Source organism: Atheta coriaria, unplaced genomic scaffold, assembly GCF_025399875.1.
Source record: "Atheta coriaria isolate IRGN ID8LTWV9N9 unplaced genomic scaffold, Caltech_Dcor_3.1 hic_scaffold_9_pilon, whole genome shotgun sequence".
Taxonomy (NCBI): domain Eukaryota; kingdom Metazoa; phylum Arthropoda; class Insecta; order Coleoptera; family Staphylinidae; genus Dalotia; species Dalotia coriaria.
The window spans coordinates 1,974,797-1,992,428 of NW_027045451.1; the positions used below are offsets into that span (position 1 = coordinate 1,974,797).

General features: G+C 36.7%; 1 protein-coding gene across 5 annotated transcripts in view; it reads right to left on the reverse strand.

Moving 5' to 3' along the window:
• Positions 1 to 8,280: 8,280 nt before the first annotated feature.
• LOC135799552 (uncharacterized) overlaps positions 8,281 to 17,632 on the reverse strand; it is a 97,247-nt gene continuing 87,895 nt past the window's right edge. The window contains exons 6-9 of one of the 5 annotated variants that reach the window (XR_010550021.1): positions 9,281 to 9,530; positions 9,157 to 9,229; positions 9,066 to 9,092; positions 8,281 to 8,954 (exon numbers count right to left, since the gene is read on the reverse strand). Coding sequence is in view for 1 of the 5 variants with exons in the window: in XM_065312684.1 (XP_065168756.1) it covers positions 9,457 to 9,530 (74 nt within the window). In the remaining 4 variants the exon portion in view is untranslated. Of the gene's footprint in view, positions 9,531 to 17,632 lie in introns of all 5 variants that reach the window. The other 4 variants (XR_010550022.1, XR_010550020.1, XR_010550019.1 and 1 more) reach the window with 4 other exon arrangements.

The window sequence follows — 17,632 nt, forward strand, 5'->3', positions numbered from 1 at the left end:
CGGCGTCGTGCAAATAATCATGAAAAAATCATGGCGTGATGTCTGAAGCACTTGTCGGAAAGACTCGGCAAAGTAAACATTTTTTTGTGTTTTGCGCCTTGGCCAGCAAGAGTCGCCGACTAAGAGGATTGGATTCTTTTACTTCTACGCCTCTTCTATATTCTTTTTCGTTTGGGTTTTTTTTCTTGCACAGTGGAAAACTTTCCTTTCATATTTTAATTTGTCATTGGAATTGCAAAGTTCGCTGCGACGATGACGACTTGGAATCGAAACGACGCAAGGACTTCAGATTGAAGCTTTTAAAAGTGAAGAAAAAGTTATTGAGTCTCAAGAAGTACGTAAAATGTTGATCGCAACTTTCCCTTTCGTTGCATCGATTGATAATAATTATTGTATAGAATTTTGGTTTTAATCAAATTAATTTCTGCCGAAAGGCAGGTCCGAACTTTATGCAAAGAAATTATGCAAAGAATCAGTTATTTCAAGTTTTGTTCCGATGTCTAAATTAGTTTTCAAGTTTCAATGACCATTTTAAACCAATGTGTAGAAATCCCGGTAAGCGCGCTTGTAATGCCAAAACTGGCAATGCTGCAAAACGAATATCTCTGTATGTATGTAAACAATTTTTTGTCGGCGTATCCCACTGCTTATCGAAGTAACCGCGTGTTGGCGACGTTGGCTGTGTGCAGTTCAGTGCTCATGCAGTTCGGTTTCGGTCATCGAGTGAATCCCGCGTGTTCATTGCGACTAGTTTTGTTTATTTATATTATAATTAAATATAACGATTTATGTTGCTAGTGTGATTGCACGCGTAAAACGTTTTTCAACCGTAGAATAATCGTCAGTTCACCTGTGCGCGTGTGTGGTTCCGTCGGCCATCGGTGATTGTTGTTTCGCCTCTGGAATTATATTCAACTCAATTTTGGACTAGTACTCGTTGGTTCTCAAGAACAACCATGTAAGTAAAATTAATTGGGAATATCAGAAAAATTAATCGGAAGCGTGTCGTTTCCAATACGGGTTGTGTTAAAAGTTATCTCCAGCGAAACATGATAATCATAGCGCGAATCTTTTATCAATAATTCGATTATCTATTCGTGTATCATTAACATTTGACAATGTATTTATTAACAACGATCATATATAGTAAATCGTGATTTCGGGTATAGTTACTCGTATAACTTTTAACTAAACAGCACAGATTATTTGTTTTTCTCCACTGTTTGATTATAATATTACTAAGTCGTATGAAATATTTTTGTTTTAACTTATGTTTTCTTTGTTTCATTTACAGTATTTGCCGTGCCTTGGAGTCCCATGAGTTCTGCATAGGTAAGTTTATTGTATTTTATGAGAATAGTCCGTAGATTAAGACGCTGCGATCAGATCCTATTTATCTCTTTTAGTTTGCGATATATTCACAATTGAAAAAAATGGTCAAAAATTGGAAAATGTCACTTTTTAGTACTTTCAGTCGCGTTTTTTGACCTTTAACTGTTGGAAATATAATTATTTTATATTTTTATCTGATAGAGAATTTTCAAATCTTTCATAATTAACAATTAGTTGGTAGCTATTTCCTTTAGTTTGAGAGATATTAATTTTTGAAAATCGTCGAAAAAAAGTATCAAGCACCCCCCCTTGGCAATTTTTTCTTAAGAATTAAAATTTCATCTCTCAGATTTCCGTTTTAACTGTCCTATCTTATAGAGAATAGTCCGTAGATTAAGACGCTGCGATCAGATCTTATTTATCTCTTTTAGTTTACGAGATATTCGCGATTGAATAAAATGGGCAAAAATTGAAAAATGTCACTTTTTAGCACTTTTAGGCGCGATTTTCGACCTTTTACTTTAGGAAATATAATTATTTTATATTTTTATCTGATAGACAATTTTCCAATCTTTCATAATCAACAATTTGTTGGTAGCTATCGCTTTTAGTTTAAGAGATATTAATTATTAAAAATCATCGAAAAAAAGTATCAAGCACCCCCCCTTGGCAATTTTTCTTAAGAATTAAAATTTCATCTCTCAGATTTCCGTTTTAACTATCCTATCTTATAGAGAATGGTCTGTAGATTAAGACGCTGCGATCAGATCTTATTTATCTCTTTTAGTTTACGAGATATTCGCGATTGAATAAAATGGGTAAAAACTGAAAAATGTCACTTTTTAGCACTTTTAGGCGCGATTTTCGACCTTTTACTTTAGGAAATATAATTATTTTATATTTTTATCTGATAGAGAATTTTCCAATCTTTCATAATCAACAATTCGTTGGTAGCTATCGCTTTTAGTTTAAGAGATATTAATTATTAAAAATCGTCGAAAAAAAGTATCAAGCACCCCCCCTTGGCAATTTTTTGTTAAGAATTAAAATTTCATCTCTCAGATTTCCGTTTTAACTATCCTATCTGATAGAGAATAGTCCGTAGATTAAGACGCTGAGATCAGATCTTATTTATCTCTTTTAGTTTACGAGATATTTGCGATTGAATAAAATGGGCAAAAATTGAGAAATGTCACTTTTTAGCACTTTTAGTCGCGTTTTTCGACCTTTTACCGTGAGAAATATAATTATTTTATATTTTTATCTGATAGACAATTTTCCAATCTTTCATAATCAACAATTCGTGGGTTGCTATCTCTTTTAGTTTAAGAGATATTAATTATCAAAAATCGTCGAAAAAAAGTATCAAGCACCCCCCCTTGGCAATTTTTTTCTTAAGACTTAAAATTTTGTCTCTCATATTTCCCTTTTAACTATCCTATCTGATAGAGAATAGTCCGTAGATTAAGACGCTGAGATCAGATCTTATTTATCTTTTTTAGTTTACGAGATATTTGCGATTGAATAAAATGGGCAAAAATTGAAAAATGTCACTTTTTAGCACTTTTAGGCGCGATTTTCGACCTTTTACTGTAGGAAATATAATTATTTTATATTTTTATCTGATAGAGAATTTTCCAATCTTTCATAATCAACAATTCGTTGGTTGCTATCTCTTTTAGTTTAAGAGATATTAATTATTAAAAATCGTCGAAAAAAAGTATCAAGCACCCCCCCTTGGCAATTTTTTGTTAAGAATTAAAATTTCATCTCTCAGATTTCCGTTTTAACTATCCTATCTGATAGAGAATAATCCGTAGATTAAGACGCTGAGATCAGATCTTATTTATCTTTTTTAGTTTACGAGATATTTGCGATTGAATAAAATGGGCAAAAATTGAAAATGTCACTTTTAGCACTTTTAGTCGCGTTTTTCGACCTTTTACTGTAGGAAATATAATTATTTTATATTTTTATCTGATAGACAATTTTCCAATCTTTCATAATCAACAATTCGTGGGTTGCTATCTCTTTTAGTTTAAGAGATATTAATTATCAAAAATCGTCGAAAAAAAGTATCAAGCACCCCCCCTTGGCAATTTTTTTCTTAAGACTTAAAATTTTGTCTCTCATATTTCCTTTTTAACTATCCTATCTGATAGAGAATAGTCCGTAGATTAAGACGCTGAGATCAGATCTTATTTATCTTTTTTAGTTTACGAGATATTTGCGATTGAATAAAATGGGCAAAAATTGAGAAATGTCACTTTTCAGCACTTTTAGTCGCGTTTTTCGACCTTTTACCGTGAGAAATATAATTATTTTATATTTTTATCTGATAGACAATTTTCCAATCTTTCATAATCAACAATTCGTGGGTTGCTATCTCTTTTAGTTTAAGAGATATTAATTATCAAAAATCGTCGAAAAAAAGTATCAAGCACCCCCCCTTGGCAATTTTTTTCTTAAGACTTAAAATTTTGTCTCTCATATTTCCCTTTTAACTATCCTATCTGATAGAGAATAGTCCGTAGATTAAGACGCTGAGATCAGATCTTATTTATCTCTTTTAGTTTACGAGATATTTGCGATTGAATAAAATGGGCAAAAATTGAGAAATGTCACTTTTTAGCACTTTTAGTCGCGTTTTTCGACCTTTTACCGTGAGAAATATAATTATTTTATATTTTTATCTGATAGACAATTTTCCAATCTTTCATAATCAACAATTCGTGGGTTGCTATCTCTTTTAGTTTAAGAGATATTAATTATCAAAAATCGTCGAAAAAAAGTATCAAGCACCCCCCCTTGGCAATTTTTTGTTAAGAATTAAAATTTCATCTCTCAGATTTCCGTTTTAACTATCCTACCTTATAGAGAATAGTCTGTAGATTAAGACGCTGCGATCAGATTATATTTATCTCGTTTAGTTTACGAGATATTCGCGATTGAATAAAATGGGCAAAAATTGAAAAATGTCACTTTTTAGCACTTTTAGGCGCGATTTTAGACCTTTTACTGTAGGAAATAAAATTATTTTATATTTTTATCTGATAGAGAATTAATTATCGAAAATCGTCGATAAAAATTATCAAGCACCCCCCCTTGTCCATTTTTTCTTATGAATTAAAATTTCATCTCTTAAAGTTATAATTGAACTAACTTATTCTTTTCGTAGGCCGAAAAATGTTGAAAGTAAAAGTAAATTTTTGTATGTGTATTTCAACATTGTGAATGTTTAGTTTCGTCATCTCAACTACGTGTTTATCAGTACGTTTGTGTATAAACAACTTTTTTTCAGCTGACGCGTGATATCGGTGCAACCTGCCTTTAAGCCGGCTACGCGCAGCGCACACGGCAGTTGTTTCATCGCGTGGCCTCTGATCGTGTCCCTCTACTCGCTACGCGTTTTGAGGTATTAATTGGATTAATCGTCGTGTTTTCTTTCGGCCATCGGCAAAATATTCGCAATGGGCATGTGTGCCTGTTTCGTTTAATGATTTATGACGGTTAGAGTTTTCGTAAGTGTGAAATAAGTGTCCGTTAATCTCTGCTCGAGTTTTCAGTTGATAGAATATATTACAGGATAGAAAATCTGCTCATCACTGCACAGGTCGGTGGATAATTAAATTTATTCGCGGAAAGTTAAGGCGGTCTAACTTAAATTGATTATTCAATTTGTGGGATATTAAATTTGTAAATTACAAGCACGTGGTGGCATTTTTATCAGACTTCTTCTTAGTCACGTTTCCGAAAATAACACGCTTCATTTAATTTTATTTCATGTGGTTGACCACGCTTACTTTAATATAATAATACAAAGAAATACCTAGTTCTTATTACGTCTTTAACACGTTCACGCCGGCGTGTACCACCGGCGGTACACATGCGTCTGGTTAGTCGGACGGCGTGTACCACCGTATTCAGAATAATTTTTCCAGATGCAGAATTTAATTTTGTATCTCCATGTTTTTAAATTTATTGCAAGAAAATTCCATAACTCGAGTTATATTGAAAGTTGTGTGTGTGCGCCGTAGTACCCGTTGCGCTAGGAATTGTAGTTTTCTGGTTATAACTCGCGAACGCGGTCTCAAACTTAGTTTAGAATAATTTTCGCTGATGCGGAATTTAATTCTTTATTTCCCTGTATCAAAATTTATTGCGAGAAAATTCCGTAACGCCAGTTATAATGATGGTTGTGTGTATACGCACTTGTACTGGTTGCGCTAGGAATTGTAGTTTTCTTGTTATAACTCGCGAACGCGTTCTCAAACTTAGTTCGGAATAATTTTCCCAGATGCGGAATTTAATTCTTTATTTCCCTGTATCGAAATTTATTGCGAGAAAATTCCGTAACGCGAGTTATAATGATAGTTGTGTGTATACGCACTTGTGTACTCGTACTCGTACACTTGTACTCGTGTATGTCGGTGATTTCAACATTGTGAAATTTTAGTTTGGTCTTCTCAACTACGGGTTTACCACTACGTTTGTTATAAACAACTTTTTTGTTCGACTGACGCGTATTATCGCGACGTACCTGCCTTGTACCTGGCAACGCGCAGAGCACACGGCAGTCGTTACACCGCGTGGTCCGCAGTCGTTACACCGCGTAGTCCGCAGTCATGTCCCTCTAATCGCCACGCGTTTTGAGGTTTTAATTGGATTAATCGACGCATGTGGGCATGTGCGGCTGTTTCGTTTAATGATTTGTCGCGGTTAGAGTCTTCTTAACTAAGAAATAAGTGTTTGTCAATCCCTACGCGAGTTTTTAGTTGGTAGAATATATTACAGGATATAGAATTTCCTCATCAATGCAAAGGTACGTGTGTAATAAATTTTTTTCACGGAAACTTAAGGCGGTGTAACCTAAATTGATTATTCCATTTGAGGGATATTAATTTTGCTTGTATTATCTTGCAAATTACAAACACGTGGTTCCATTCCTATCAGAATTATTAGTCCCGTTTCCGAAAATAACATGCATTATTTAATTATTACCATGACGGTTTGAAAAATAATCTGTAGATTATTAAAATGACAATATTCATGTGGTCGATCGCGCACAGTTTGCCGTCGGCCGTCGGCTCGGTCATCCTTTCGCTGAACAAGGGAACGTTTTTAATCGAATTGCACTTGTTAGCATCATTATATTAAGAAGTCTCTTGTTGACGTAATAAAATCTTGTACGGTGAATAGTTCTTCGTTTTTGTAGTCTCCGTATATCTTAATATTTACAAAGAATTACCTAGTTATTTTTATCGTATTTAAAGACAGTAATGCCACGCGCCGTCGCTTGCCGTCTGTTGATTTAGATGTTTTCCACCGGATATTCTGTCAATTTATGATGATGCTTTACCCGTCGGTTTAATTAATTAATAAATATATATTCACAATATATTAAAATGTAATTGTTTTCTTTTCCAGCACCTTTTTGCTTAATTTCCCGATCATTTTTGGGTGATATCTTTTAATTTATATTAAAATAATGTTGTTTCCATATAAATTTCTCGTGTCATGATGTGAATATTGATTATCTTTGTAGTTTCGAAAATTTTCTTTTTGTAACACCCTGTATAATAGTTTTCCTAACCGCACGTAGAAGATTGTCTTTATTTGTGAGTTTTGAATGTTCATTGTTTTGAACTTGGGATTTTCTTTCTGGTACACCCTGTATATTAGTTTTCTTTTGTGTCCGTGAAAATTTTGCTTCAACTGTTGTTTTTAGGATTTTCCATTTTGCACTTTGAATTTTCTTTCTGAAACACCCTGTATATTAGTTTCCCCGATCGTTTAGAGAAAAGGAGCGACGTTTGTAGTGATAGTGATAGTTTTTTGTTTGCGTTGTAAATTTTCGTTTTGTAACACCCTGTATATTTGTTTTCATTTTCAATCACATAGAAAATAGGCTATTTGTTAATTTGATTATCCCGGTAGAACTTTACAAAGTAGTACTTGTTTGCATGTGCGCGACTATGCTGGTCGTAAGTCCTGCTTCAATATGGCGGCACGTATTCTGTTGACTTGTAAAATATAAACTTGTATTCTATTATTAAAAAAGAAATAGTAAGATATATTGACTTCTTTGATTTGTGTGTTCGCCTTCTATCATTTCAGGAACAGGTCTCTAAGAGAGTTCCCTCTCTCAGGGGATGATCCCCTCTATAAAAATTGTTAAGGTAACCTGTATGATTTGTGTACTCCTTCTTTCATTTCAGCAACATGTCAGAACTTGTAAGAATATTTTTAAGTGTCACCTCTCCTGATGCGACTTAAAACTTAGAAATATTTAAACAAGACCTCATAAGGATTGTCCTTATAAGGAGTTCCCTCTCTCTGGTGGTGATCCCCCACCATAAAAATTGTTGATATGCCAGATAATTTCGGGGATGAAGCGCAGAGACATCGTAGCTGTAGGATGGGCCGGGAGCAATGGATGGACTGAAGCAGTAGACTGTCTTATAAGGACACGTGCCAAAAAATTTAAAAATCTGATCCTCCCCTGTTCTCTTTCTTCTATCTTCTCTTATTCTTTACTACTACTACTCCTACTTCTATTTCTCTGTTCTCGTTTCTCCACTTACTTTCTTACTTCTCTTATTGCCTTCACTTGTATTTCAATTTCTCTTATATTTCGTTGCAATTCATATATGCAACCCAAATTACACCTGATATTTTTATATTTGAGAAAAATGCCTTCTATACCTGAGATTCGATCCGTGTCCGCTAGCATGCCAGCAGGTGCACGTCTCCACTCGACCACCGAGTGTTTTTATCATTAATATTTGATTCTTCTATTTATGTTTCTACTTTATTCAACTTTTTAAAAACAACAACACAAGCCTTAGCTATGTTGTATACGTTTCACGCACACAAGATTCATACGCAATATGATGTGTGTTATCCTGGAAACGATAAAGAGGATATCACAAAGAAATGTGAATGCGATTGAAATTTTAAATAGTGTTTTATTAATTATATTTAACAATATATTCATTTTTTAAATAAAGAAATATTGACGGGTATCAAATCCCGCAGCAGTAAAGACTTGCCTTAAAATACGCGCATCTCCAATACTACCGTCATATTGTAAACTCCATGGTTCGTGGCCTTACAAACTTCTTCCATGAGTACCCGCCATGTCTATTTGCAGGAACTTATTTTAATCCAAGTTATTGCTAGATGTGAGAAGATAACTGTCAGCCGACGGAACCACACACGCGTGAACTGAATATCAATTCGCGATTGGTAAAAACACAACTCATCCCATCGCACTTGTGAAACCTCGATCACGCCCGACTCCGGTTCATGTCGCCTATTCTTTATTAACTAACAATGGATGTACTTAATTATGTTCTGAAGAAACAAAATAAGTCGCGATGAACACACGCGGTCCACCCGGTGACCGAAATTACACTGAATGTGCCACTGATCTGCACACAGCTAACGTCGGCAACACGCGGTCACTATCAGTATTGCGATACGCGCGCTGAACACCGTAAATGTTTACATACAAATATTGCGCGCACCTAAACAATGACCTCGAATATTTTTGATCTCGAATATTCGCAGACCTATCTTCTTCTAGTGCAAGTCTTCTATCCGATTGACATACTTTTAAACTGTAACATAAAGAAGAGAGGATTAAAATTAAATTATGTTTTCACACAGACCATTTTTTAAATTCTCACATGTCAATAATTTTAATAGTCTATATTAGTTCCAAAACTCACCAGTTAGTGGACATCTGGGAGGAGGATCTAGAATAGACGAAATGGACGTAGACTTTAACCGTTTAAAGTTTTCATAAAACATTCAATTTACCTTTGGTTTACGATTTCCGTAAATCTCTATACCAAAACGAATAATCAAGCGCATTCAGGCCATCGCCGTATCCCTGGGAGAAAAGAAATTCAATTTGCAATTTTAAATAAAGTTTATGTAATACCTATACAGTTTTATTCGATTGTCGACGACGACTCCAGTACTTTGCGGCAGAAATCTTTGAGCTTCTCCGAGCCCATTCGCGACGGCAATTGAGTCGCCCGTTGGCAGTCTCCTCGACTACAAGTAGTTTCGTCGTCGAATGTGTGTTTTAAGCACATCACTATCGTAGTGTTTGTACTACACCGGAAAGGACGTCGACGGCAGCAGCGCGAGACGACGGCTTGCAAGAGCCGGGTGCACGCTGGGGGAAACTGCAACAATGCATAATCCCGTCGGATAAAGGATTTGCTTTCCGAAAAGCGGGAAGGGTTCCCCAGCCGCACTTTATTGTGTCGAGGCGTTGGTCGTGGCGCAAATAGCAGGCGGAGATCCGCTGTTGTCGGGCTAGATTCGCGCACGGTGGCGCGATCTTGAGTGATAGACGTCCAGCAAACCCAAGTGGAAAACCAGAAAAGTGCATCTTGTCCAACGTGGCGAACACAAATTCGATTGAACTAATCCACCATCGACGACGAGGGTGCGGATAACGCACAACAAACTCAAAATTCGACGCATTCTTTGCTCCCTCCAGCCACATTCGGCGTCGAATGGCGGACAAAGAGAAAACTGGGAATAAAGGCGCAATCAAACTCGCAAATTTTACCGCTCGGCAATCTCTTTATCGCGTTCAATGTTTTGGCATGGTGCTTCTGCGCTTACGGGTTTTTCCGTTTTGGATAGCAACTGTATCATCAAAGAGTAGCACGTGGAGTAATCCATACAGTGCAGGCGCATGTACGAGCTCTGATGTGATTATAACATGCCGCCGAGGGCGATACACATAAACATGAGATGTTTACGTAAAAGGTATACGCACATCGAATCCAAAATTATTTTTATTGATTGAAAGCACTGAACCCACGGCAAACCGACGCGATGTGCCAGCGGGAAATACAAAAAACCGCACGAATTGTGATGTCAATGGATAGCGTTGTTAGCGTGGACGTGAGCTTGTCCACTGTTCTGTCATTCCGCACAAAAATTCAGCGCCACAAACAGGAAGAGTATTACTACGGATTACATCAAACCAGGCTCGATGGAAAACGCTGTCGGAATGCATTGCATAATTTAGTACAATTGTGACGCAGATATTTGCATATGAGACAAACACTGCGCGTATTCTATTCTTTCATTTGTGAAATTAACAAAATAATCAAAGCGTATTTTGAATAATAGTTTAAAAAATGAAACAAGATTTATTCAAATGGAAGAACTTTAAACCATCCACAAGTAGAATGAGTAACGTAGGCAAAGAAGCACTTTAGGAAGCAGTTTACTGTTTCACGCTTGAATCCTTCTCCCTTATGGTGATTCGCAATTCTTTTGTTTTTCATTCTAAGGCGAATACAACCTGTAATGCTTTCGTAAAATTTGTTGGTCTCTGTTTAAACGTTCTTCCAAATTGTAATGACATAAATAAGAGTTAAATTGCCGTGAGCAACAACTGAAATCCCTAGATGCAAAAAATCCAAACAGTTTCCATTGCTTTGTTGGCAAGAAAATGTGGTCAGATCTAACTAGGCTCTGCATAAATCAGCAGCAAACAATGCAGCGCCAACTTGTTTTGCATGCCGTCTAGTAATATTTAAAAGTTTGCCTTTCAACTATAATTTGGAAGCAGAGGTAACTGCGTAGCGACGAAAGCATAAAGTAATTATGGATTTTTAACGAGGAAAAAGTCCACGCTGCTCGAAACAAGGTAATGAAATAAGTTGGTATTATAGTTGCTTATACCTACATAGTTTGCGTTTGCGGATTTTATACGAACACGAGCAACATGTGTTCAGCAAGTTTGAGGTTTGAGGGCGCACGCTACGCATCAACGAGACAAGAGAGCCAGACCCTCGACGAAATCATCGTTATACCGTAACATTATGAACTAATTAATGCATTAAATGTTGGAAATTACGAAAGTTTTAAGTGGTTTGCATTCGTGTGTCATAAAAAAAAGCTAAAAGTGTTTTTAATTCGCCAAGTAGAGTGTACCACTCACATCAAAGGAATGAAAAAAACTTTGCATTGCAAAAAACAAGGTCAATGGTTGTTGATTATTAAGACACATTTGCTATTTATAGCAGAACGAAGCATTCATCCGCGAAAAAAGTTTAATGCCTTTTAAAAGTGTTTTTGCGCCGAAGGCTCAAGTTTTAAGCACGTCGTATTGGTTCCTTTTTGTTGAATGATTACGGGTGTCAGAAAACCCCACGATGGTTGTAAATGATTCCTTCATTTAGTGAAAAATCCATATAACTCAAAAAACTAACCGAGGGTGAGTGAAAGGACGCGGAAAGCGAAAGCTTCCAAACGGATGCACGAAGTGGAAAAACCAGCCTTGTATATATCGATATATTCTAACTCTATGCATATACTCAACAAATTTGAATTCAAATGTATACCGCCTGCCCATTAAATCATACGCTCATGACTTTTTCTCCCCTAAACTCTACAATTCACAAAACCAGTATCCAACACAATCAAATTTCAGAGTTTAACATTTTAAATCGGTCTATTGGGAGATGAAAAATGAATCACTTGATGCGTTGTTGAAAAAACAACCAGAAGAAGGAAATTTACCGCCAGCTTAAACCTATCTTTTTTTCCGGGCTTCTTTTTCCGATAGATGCGTGCGTATATATTATGTATTGCCATATTTCGCCGCCAACCAACCGTCAAACATGCACGCCGCCGCCGATCGAGAAAGTTGTGCGGCGGCGCATTTCTTAACAAAAAAAGTAGGAAAAAAGAAAAGAGTAAAGTTTGCCGGAGGTCTTTGGGGAGAATGCAAACTTAAAGGTCCATCGAGGATAATGTATAAAGAGTTTCGACTTAACGGCTCAATTTAATATTTAAGTAGATAACATTAAGTTAATTCAACACTGGCGCGAAATTTTACTAGCCACCCAGAAAATTTTCAGCGTGTTTTTGACAATGTTGATGATAAAAAATTTATTTATTTTAAGCGAAATTCTGTGTGGAATTTGAAAAAAAGTGAGTTTTCAGCGTCGAATTTCCCGAGTTAGAACCGGCATTTAAGTGGAAACTTAATACTTTGCGGGAAACTTGTTCGTGAACCGATTTCTTGCTCGTGGTGAGCGCACATTGCTTTGCGTCCGCGGCCGCCCAACCCGCCTTCCACAACTCGGCTTTCAGCGCGCTTTAATTGGAAATAACTTGTAATAGTTACGTATTATGCATCTATAAGCGCATTAAAAACTAGTTATTACCAAGTCGAAGCCGGTTGATGCCGTGAATTACGTCGGGTATTACAGCAAACGTGCGCCGCATGCAGATTTTACATTTCGACAACTCGGTCCAACTCAAAAGCCTTTAAACTTTGGAACCGAATTTCAATTTTAAAATGTCCGAGTATATTTACAAATCATATGTTACAATAATTTTAGTATAATTAATTTAATTTCCAGTGTCGATTTAATAAAATTCCTGGAATTTTGTGCGTATATGATGTAAAACCGCCGAGATTTTCATTAAAAAAACATGAATTTCAGCGGATTTATGAAATAGTTTAATTCGGGATCAAATTAACGCGGAGCATGTTGCTGCATTTTATCGGACGCAAGCCAAAACTGTTTAAAGCTGGCGAGCTAAATTCTCAGCGTTAAGCGACGTCGAAAAGAAGAGGAAAAACTGGCACAATTAACTAAATTAGGCTATAAAACAAGCTCTAAGTGGACAATTTTTAAGTCGGATAAAAGCGGCGAAAGAATGGCGAAAGAGTCACGTCGAGATTGCGTCGTAACGGATTAAGTTATAGAAATTACTTCGCGTCCACGCGCTCGGGATAACTATCAGATTTAACAAAGAAACTAAAATCAGCTACGCTGCAATCGAAAAATCAGGTTAATCTCTTTTTAAATTCCTAATATTTTATTTATCCAGTTCAATAAAAACAAAACTTTGTGTGCATGATTTATTTGCTATCGAAAGTTATTTTTATACTAAAAATTTAGAGTAATTCGGTGAATGTTTTTCAAACAATCCATTTTTAATGAAATTTCCCTACTGCATAAACTATTTGGAGAATAAAACTCATAAAATTCCCGCTTTGAAATCTATTATCTATGAAAATCAACAAAAAACGTAATTAACGATGAACAAACATTCCATCTATAAAACATTCGCTATTTTTAATTGATTTTAATATTTTTAAACGCAGAAAACGTTAAATTTTTTTTATCATACTTTAAATACCTATTAGATATTACGCTCGTTATATTTACCAACACTTCAGTAACTTTTATGTGGTTTCCTTATCTAGCACATTTTCGTAAAATTTTTATTTTCATTTTGTAATAAACCTTTAAACTTTAGGGCGCACGGTTAATTTAAACATTATTTCGACAAGATCTCCGCGTCATAATATAGCCTCCACCCTGGCTGCAGAAGCACTCATAACAGCAAAGACTATGGCGACTGACATCATGCAAAATCCCATTTTACGTTCGTTCATTCACTTTATGGCCATATACTTACTTAGTGCATATAGTTACAAAAGGAAACGCCGCCGTTCATCACTTCTCGGTCGTGCGGTGTTTGTTAAAGCCACGCGGTAGCTCAGGGTCCCGAAAAAAGGAAAATTATAAAAATGATTTTATGAGAGACGCTCAACGTACGACTTGATGACGACGCGGACGACACTTCAATGTTCCCTCTTTTTTATGTCGCCCTTAAATCGAGCAAGCAGGTTTCGGCGTGCGAGCAAATGAGCTTGCAGATTTATGCATTTCACCTAGTCGACGATAGACTTCATTGCTTTTTTTCTTCACGCGTGCGCATTTTGTGCCCATTTTATGCTCACCGCAACGTGATATTTTTCATCACGAATGTTTACTCGTCATTTGCATAAGCATCATGCGTGATGCTGAGCATTCCAGACGTTTCGCACATTTTCATTATTAAAGCAAACATAATTACAATTGTGTACTGGAAATTTTTTACAATGTGTCATAACATGTAAGCGTATTGTATTGATGAGGGTCGCTCAACAAAATGTGAAATTAAAAAATTCCGCAAAATCCCATTAAATCACATTATAAGCATGCCTGGATATTGCTATTATTGGAATTTCAGACATGTGTGTCTTTCATCAAAAATTTTCATCAATATACTTCCGGAATAAATTAAGAGTCAATTTAAACCAGATTAAAAAGCAATGAAATATTAACAATCAAAAAGTTCACCGCCTTCACGCGTTAATACAAACATGTTATCTATAATGCATTTCATCTTCATTAAATTTTCACCGCGCGATAATTTATGACGACTTGCAAATTGGCTCTTATCTGGAATTTTCGTGTTGCACCCTACGCCCCGGTGTAATATTTTGTTCGTGCGTCCGTCTGCATAACGGAATATGCTTGTAAATAATTTAGCCCCTCACGGATATTTGCGCATAATAAATATAAAATAAAAGGAGTGTTGGGGCAACGGGGAAAAATCATAAAATTCGTGCTTGCGGTCTGCCGACTGCGAAAGGGACATTCGCATTCGGGGCGGCGCGAAGCACCCCCCTCGTTGGAAAAACGGAAGTCGAAGCGAGTGAATAAAAGCGTCGGCGGACATAGAAATGCACGCGATAAAAAAAAAAACGCCAAAAAAACTCTTTTATTTTGAATTAATCCGGAGGTGAAAAAACCGACGGCGGCGGCGGTAGCTCAACCATAAAAAGCGTTTTAATTTTTATCAAAAATCCAAACGCACACTCGTCATTTTGCTCCAATCGCCGCTTTAGAGCTCAAATCATAATCACAAGCCAACGCAAAAACTGACTTTTTATATAAAATAAAAAAGTTTTACACAAAGCGTAAATTATTTTAATACCTACAACTTTTTAAAAATTGATAAAAATCAGTTTTACTTAAATAAGTAGTTGAAAGCTGGTGGAGGCGCCAGCTTTTTCTGATGAGTGTAATCATCTTAATCACGTAATCTCTGCCGCTAATGTTAGGAAAAGCTCGAGGGGGTGCAGTCATCTCATCACCGACGAGGCCGCGAAGACCGCAGAGCAATTTACACACGTCTCTAGGCTTTCCGCATCGGCACGTGTGTTAAATCTGCGCGCGCCCACCGGTTAATGTCAAAACTGTGCGGGCAACGTGTATAATGAAGAAAGACCTTTTAAGCGCACATTCCGCCCGAGATATATTGCTGCTGCCCGTGTGTATTCAACTTCAATGCAGACGCTTAGAGATGTTTTTTTCTTCGAAAAGAAGAATTTTACTCGTCTTACGTAAAACCCTCAGCGGGTCAAAGCTCATCGCGGTTTGCAGTCAAGTAAACTTTGAGCACTTTAAGCGGCAAGAACCACAGCGGTGTACATTTTATAATGATTTGCGCTGGCTTTTTACCTTCCCGAAGCAGCAATCAGAAAAGGCATCTACGAAATTAATTAGAAAGTTTATTTAAGGTTGATTTATCTCCCTTTGAAATTCAGGTATATTTAGTTCTTTTGAAATCAAGATTTCGATGACGTGGCATAAATTAATTAGGCAATCAAAAACTTCTTTTCATAATTTATGGCTTCATACCGCTGGCAATTTAAAAGTTGAGTAATTACTTGTTGCATCGTGATTGACTAACGAATAAAAATTTAATATTATTCTAGTGGTATTTGTCTTAATCAGACACGTTCAATATTGAGAAGGACATTGATTTCCTAATATTTGCTAATAGTTACTTGGTGGCCATGTTAGTTTGATTAGCCAGAGGCCGGAAGTCAAAGCACGTCTAAGCGACCGAGGATAGACGTAGTTTACGATCCGACGTAATGGTACTGACTGATTAGATCGTGCGACGTGAGGTAATGTTGTTTATTGGACTGCAGTCTTAATATGTAATAAACTTAGCTAAGATGCCCGATTCAGTTTAAGTAATATTTATTTCGTTTTTGTAACAATAATAGATTTATAACTGCCGGAGCGGAAGATTCGATAAGAAAGTATCCGTTCGATTCTAAATCTGACTAAAATAATTTCCTCATCCATTATCTGGCCTTTTAGAGGTTGCGAGCCGTGCGCGGAAAGAAGGTATTATTACATCGCTTTTCACTATAATTTTCCTTTATTTGGTTTTTCTTTTATTTGGGGCTCAGCATGTGCGCCTCTTTTCTTTTCTCCCAGCGGGTTTTTGTTCTTTTTTCCATTCATTCTTCCTGCGGTTGCGGTGGTTTGTTCGTTCATTTTTTCCACTCCTTTTCTTGCGCGGTTTTTCTGGCAAATTGGATTTCATTTCGCCGTTTGCTCGATTCTAAGTAAACCACAGGAACGACGATTATTCCTGGTAATGTGCGGACATTATTGACAGATGCGCACGGTTCAATTAAAATCGCAATTACGGCAAAATTAACTCGCACCGAGTAGGAATCAAGCGTTCAGGATGACGCAAACAATGCAAACTTGAATTACTACTTATTTTAATGAGCAAATGATAATTTAAAAAGAAATCCGAGTAAAAATTTGATTTAACAGCGTGATAGCGATTTTTAACGTTTAATAACTTCTGTTTTGTGATAGCGATAGAGAGTTTCGAATCACGTACTCAATGGAAAATATTAAATTAGACCGCGTTGTGTTTTCTATATCCTACGGCAGCTGTCATAATATAGCACGTAGGTAAATGCGCACGCCATAAACATGCGCCGGGATTTTCGACGCAGCAGATCTGCCCGACATAGTTTTACGAGTTTCGCAGGCGGTAAATTCGCGGAATTATGAAGCTCTTTGTAAAGGTGGCAACGCTAGTGCATTTTGATGCACTGACGCCTTGTTTTGTTAGATCACATTATGTAGATGCACGTGACTTATGCAACGAGGTGTAGTTTATGTCCCAAAACAAACAAAATTCACTTAATTACTAAAAAAAGAAACTTTTACATGATTAGTATAATTGGTTGCGGAAAACACCATGCATGAATCCTTCTAATGACAAAAGCACAGGATTTATTGTGACATTGCGAGATTTTCAGATAATGGAAGGCATGCGGTATGCCACATGCGTGCCTCGATGAGCACGCATAAAAAAAGTAATTTAATCACGCGCGGTGGCTGTGCACTTCTTCTGGCCGTCCGCGCCGCAATTGTCGCTGATCTTTATTTACAGCAAGCGCGCACCCCGAGAGACAAGATGTCACACAATAGAAATACGCGCCGTCGAACGATCGTTTTTATTGCGGTTTATTTCCACGCGTCCTGCCTTAGTGACGCCATGTCAGAGCGGGTTTTTTTGCGTCTTCTTAGTGTGTACGCGCACGCAGGCGAATTTTGGCTCTGGCATTATGGTTGAAGATGACGAGCAAGCG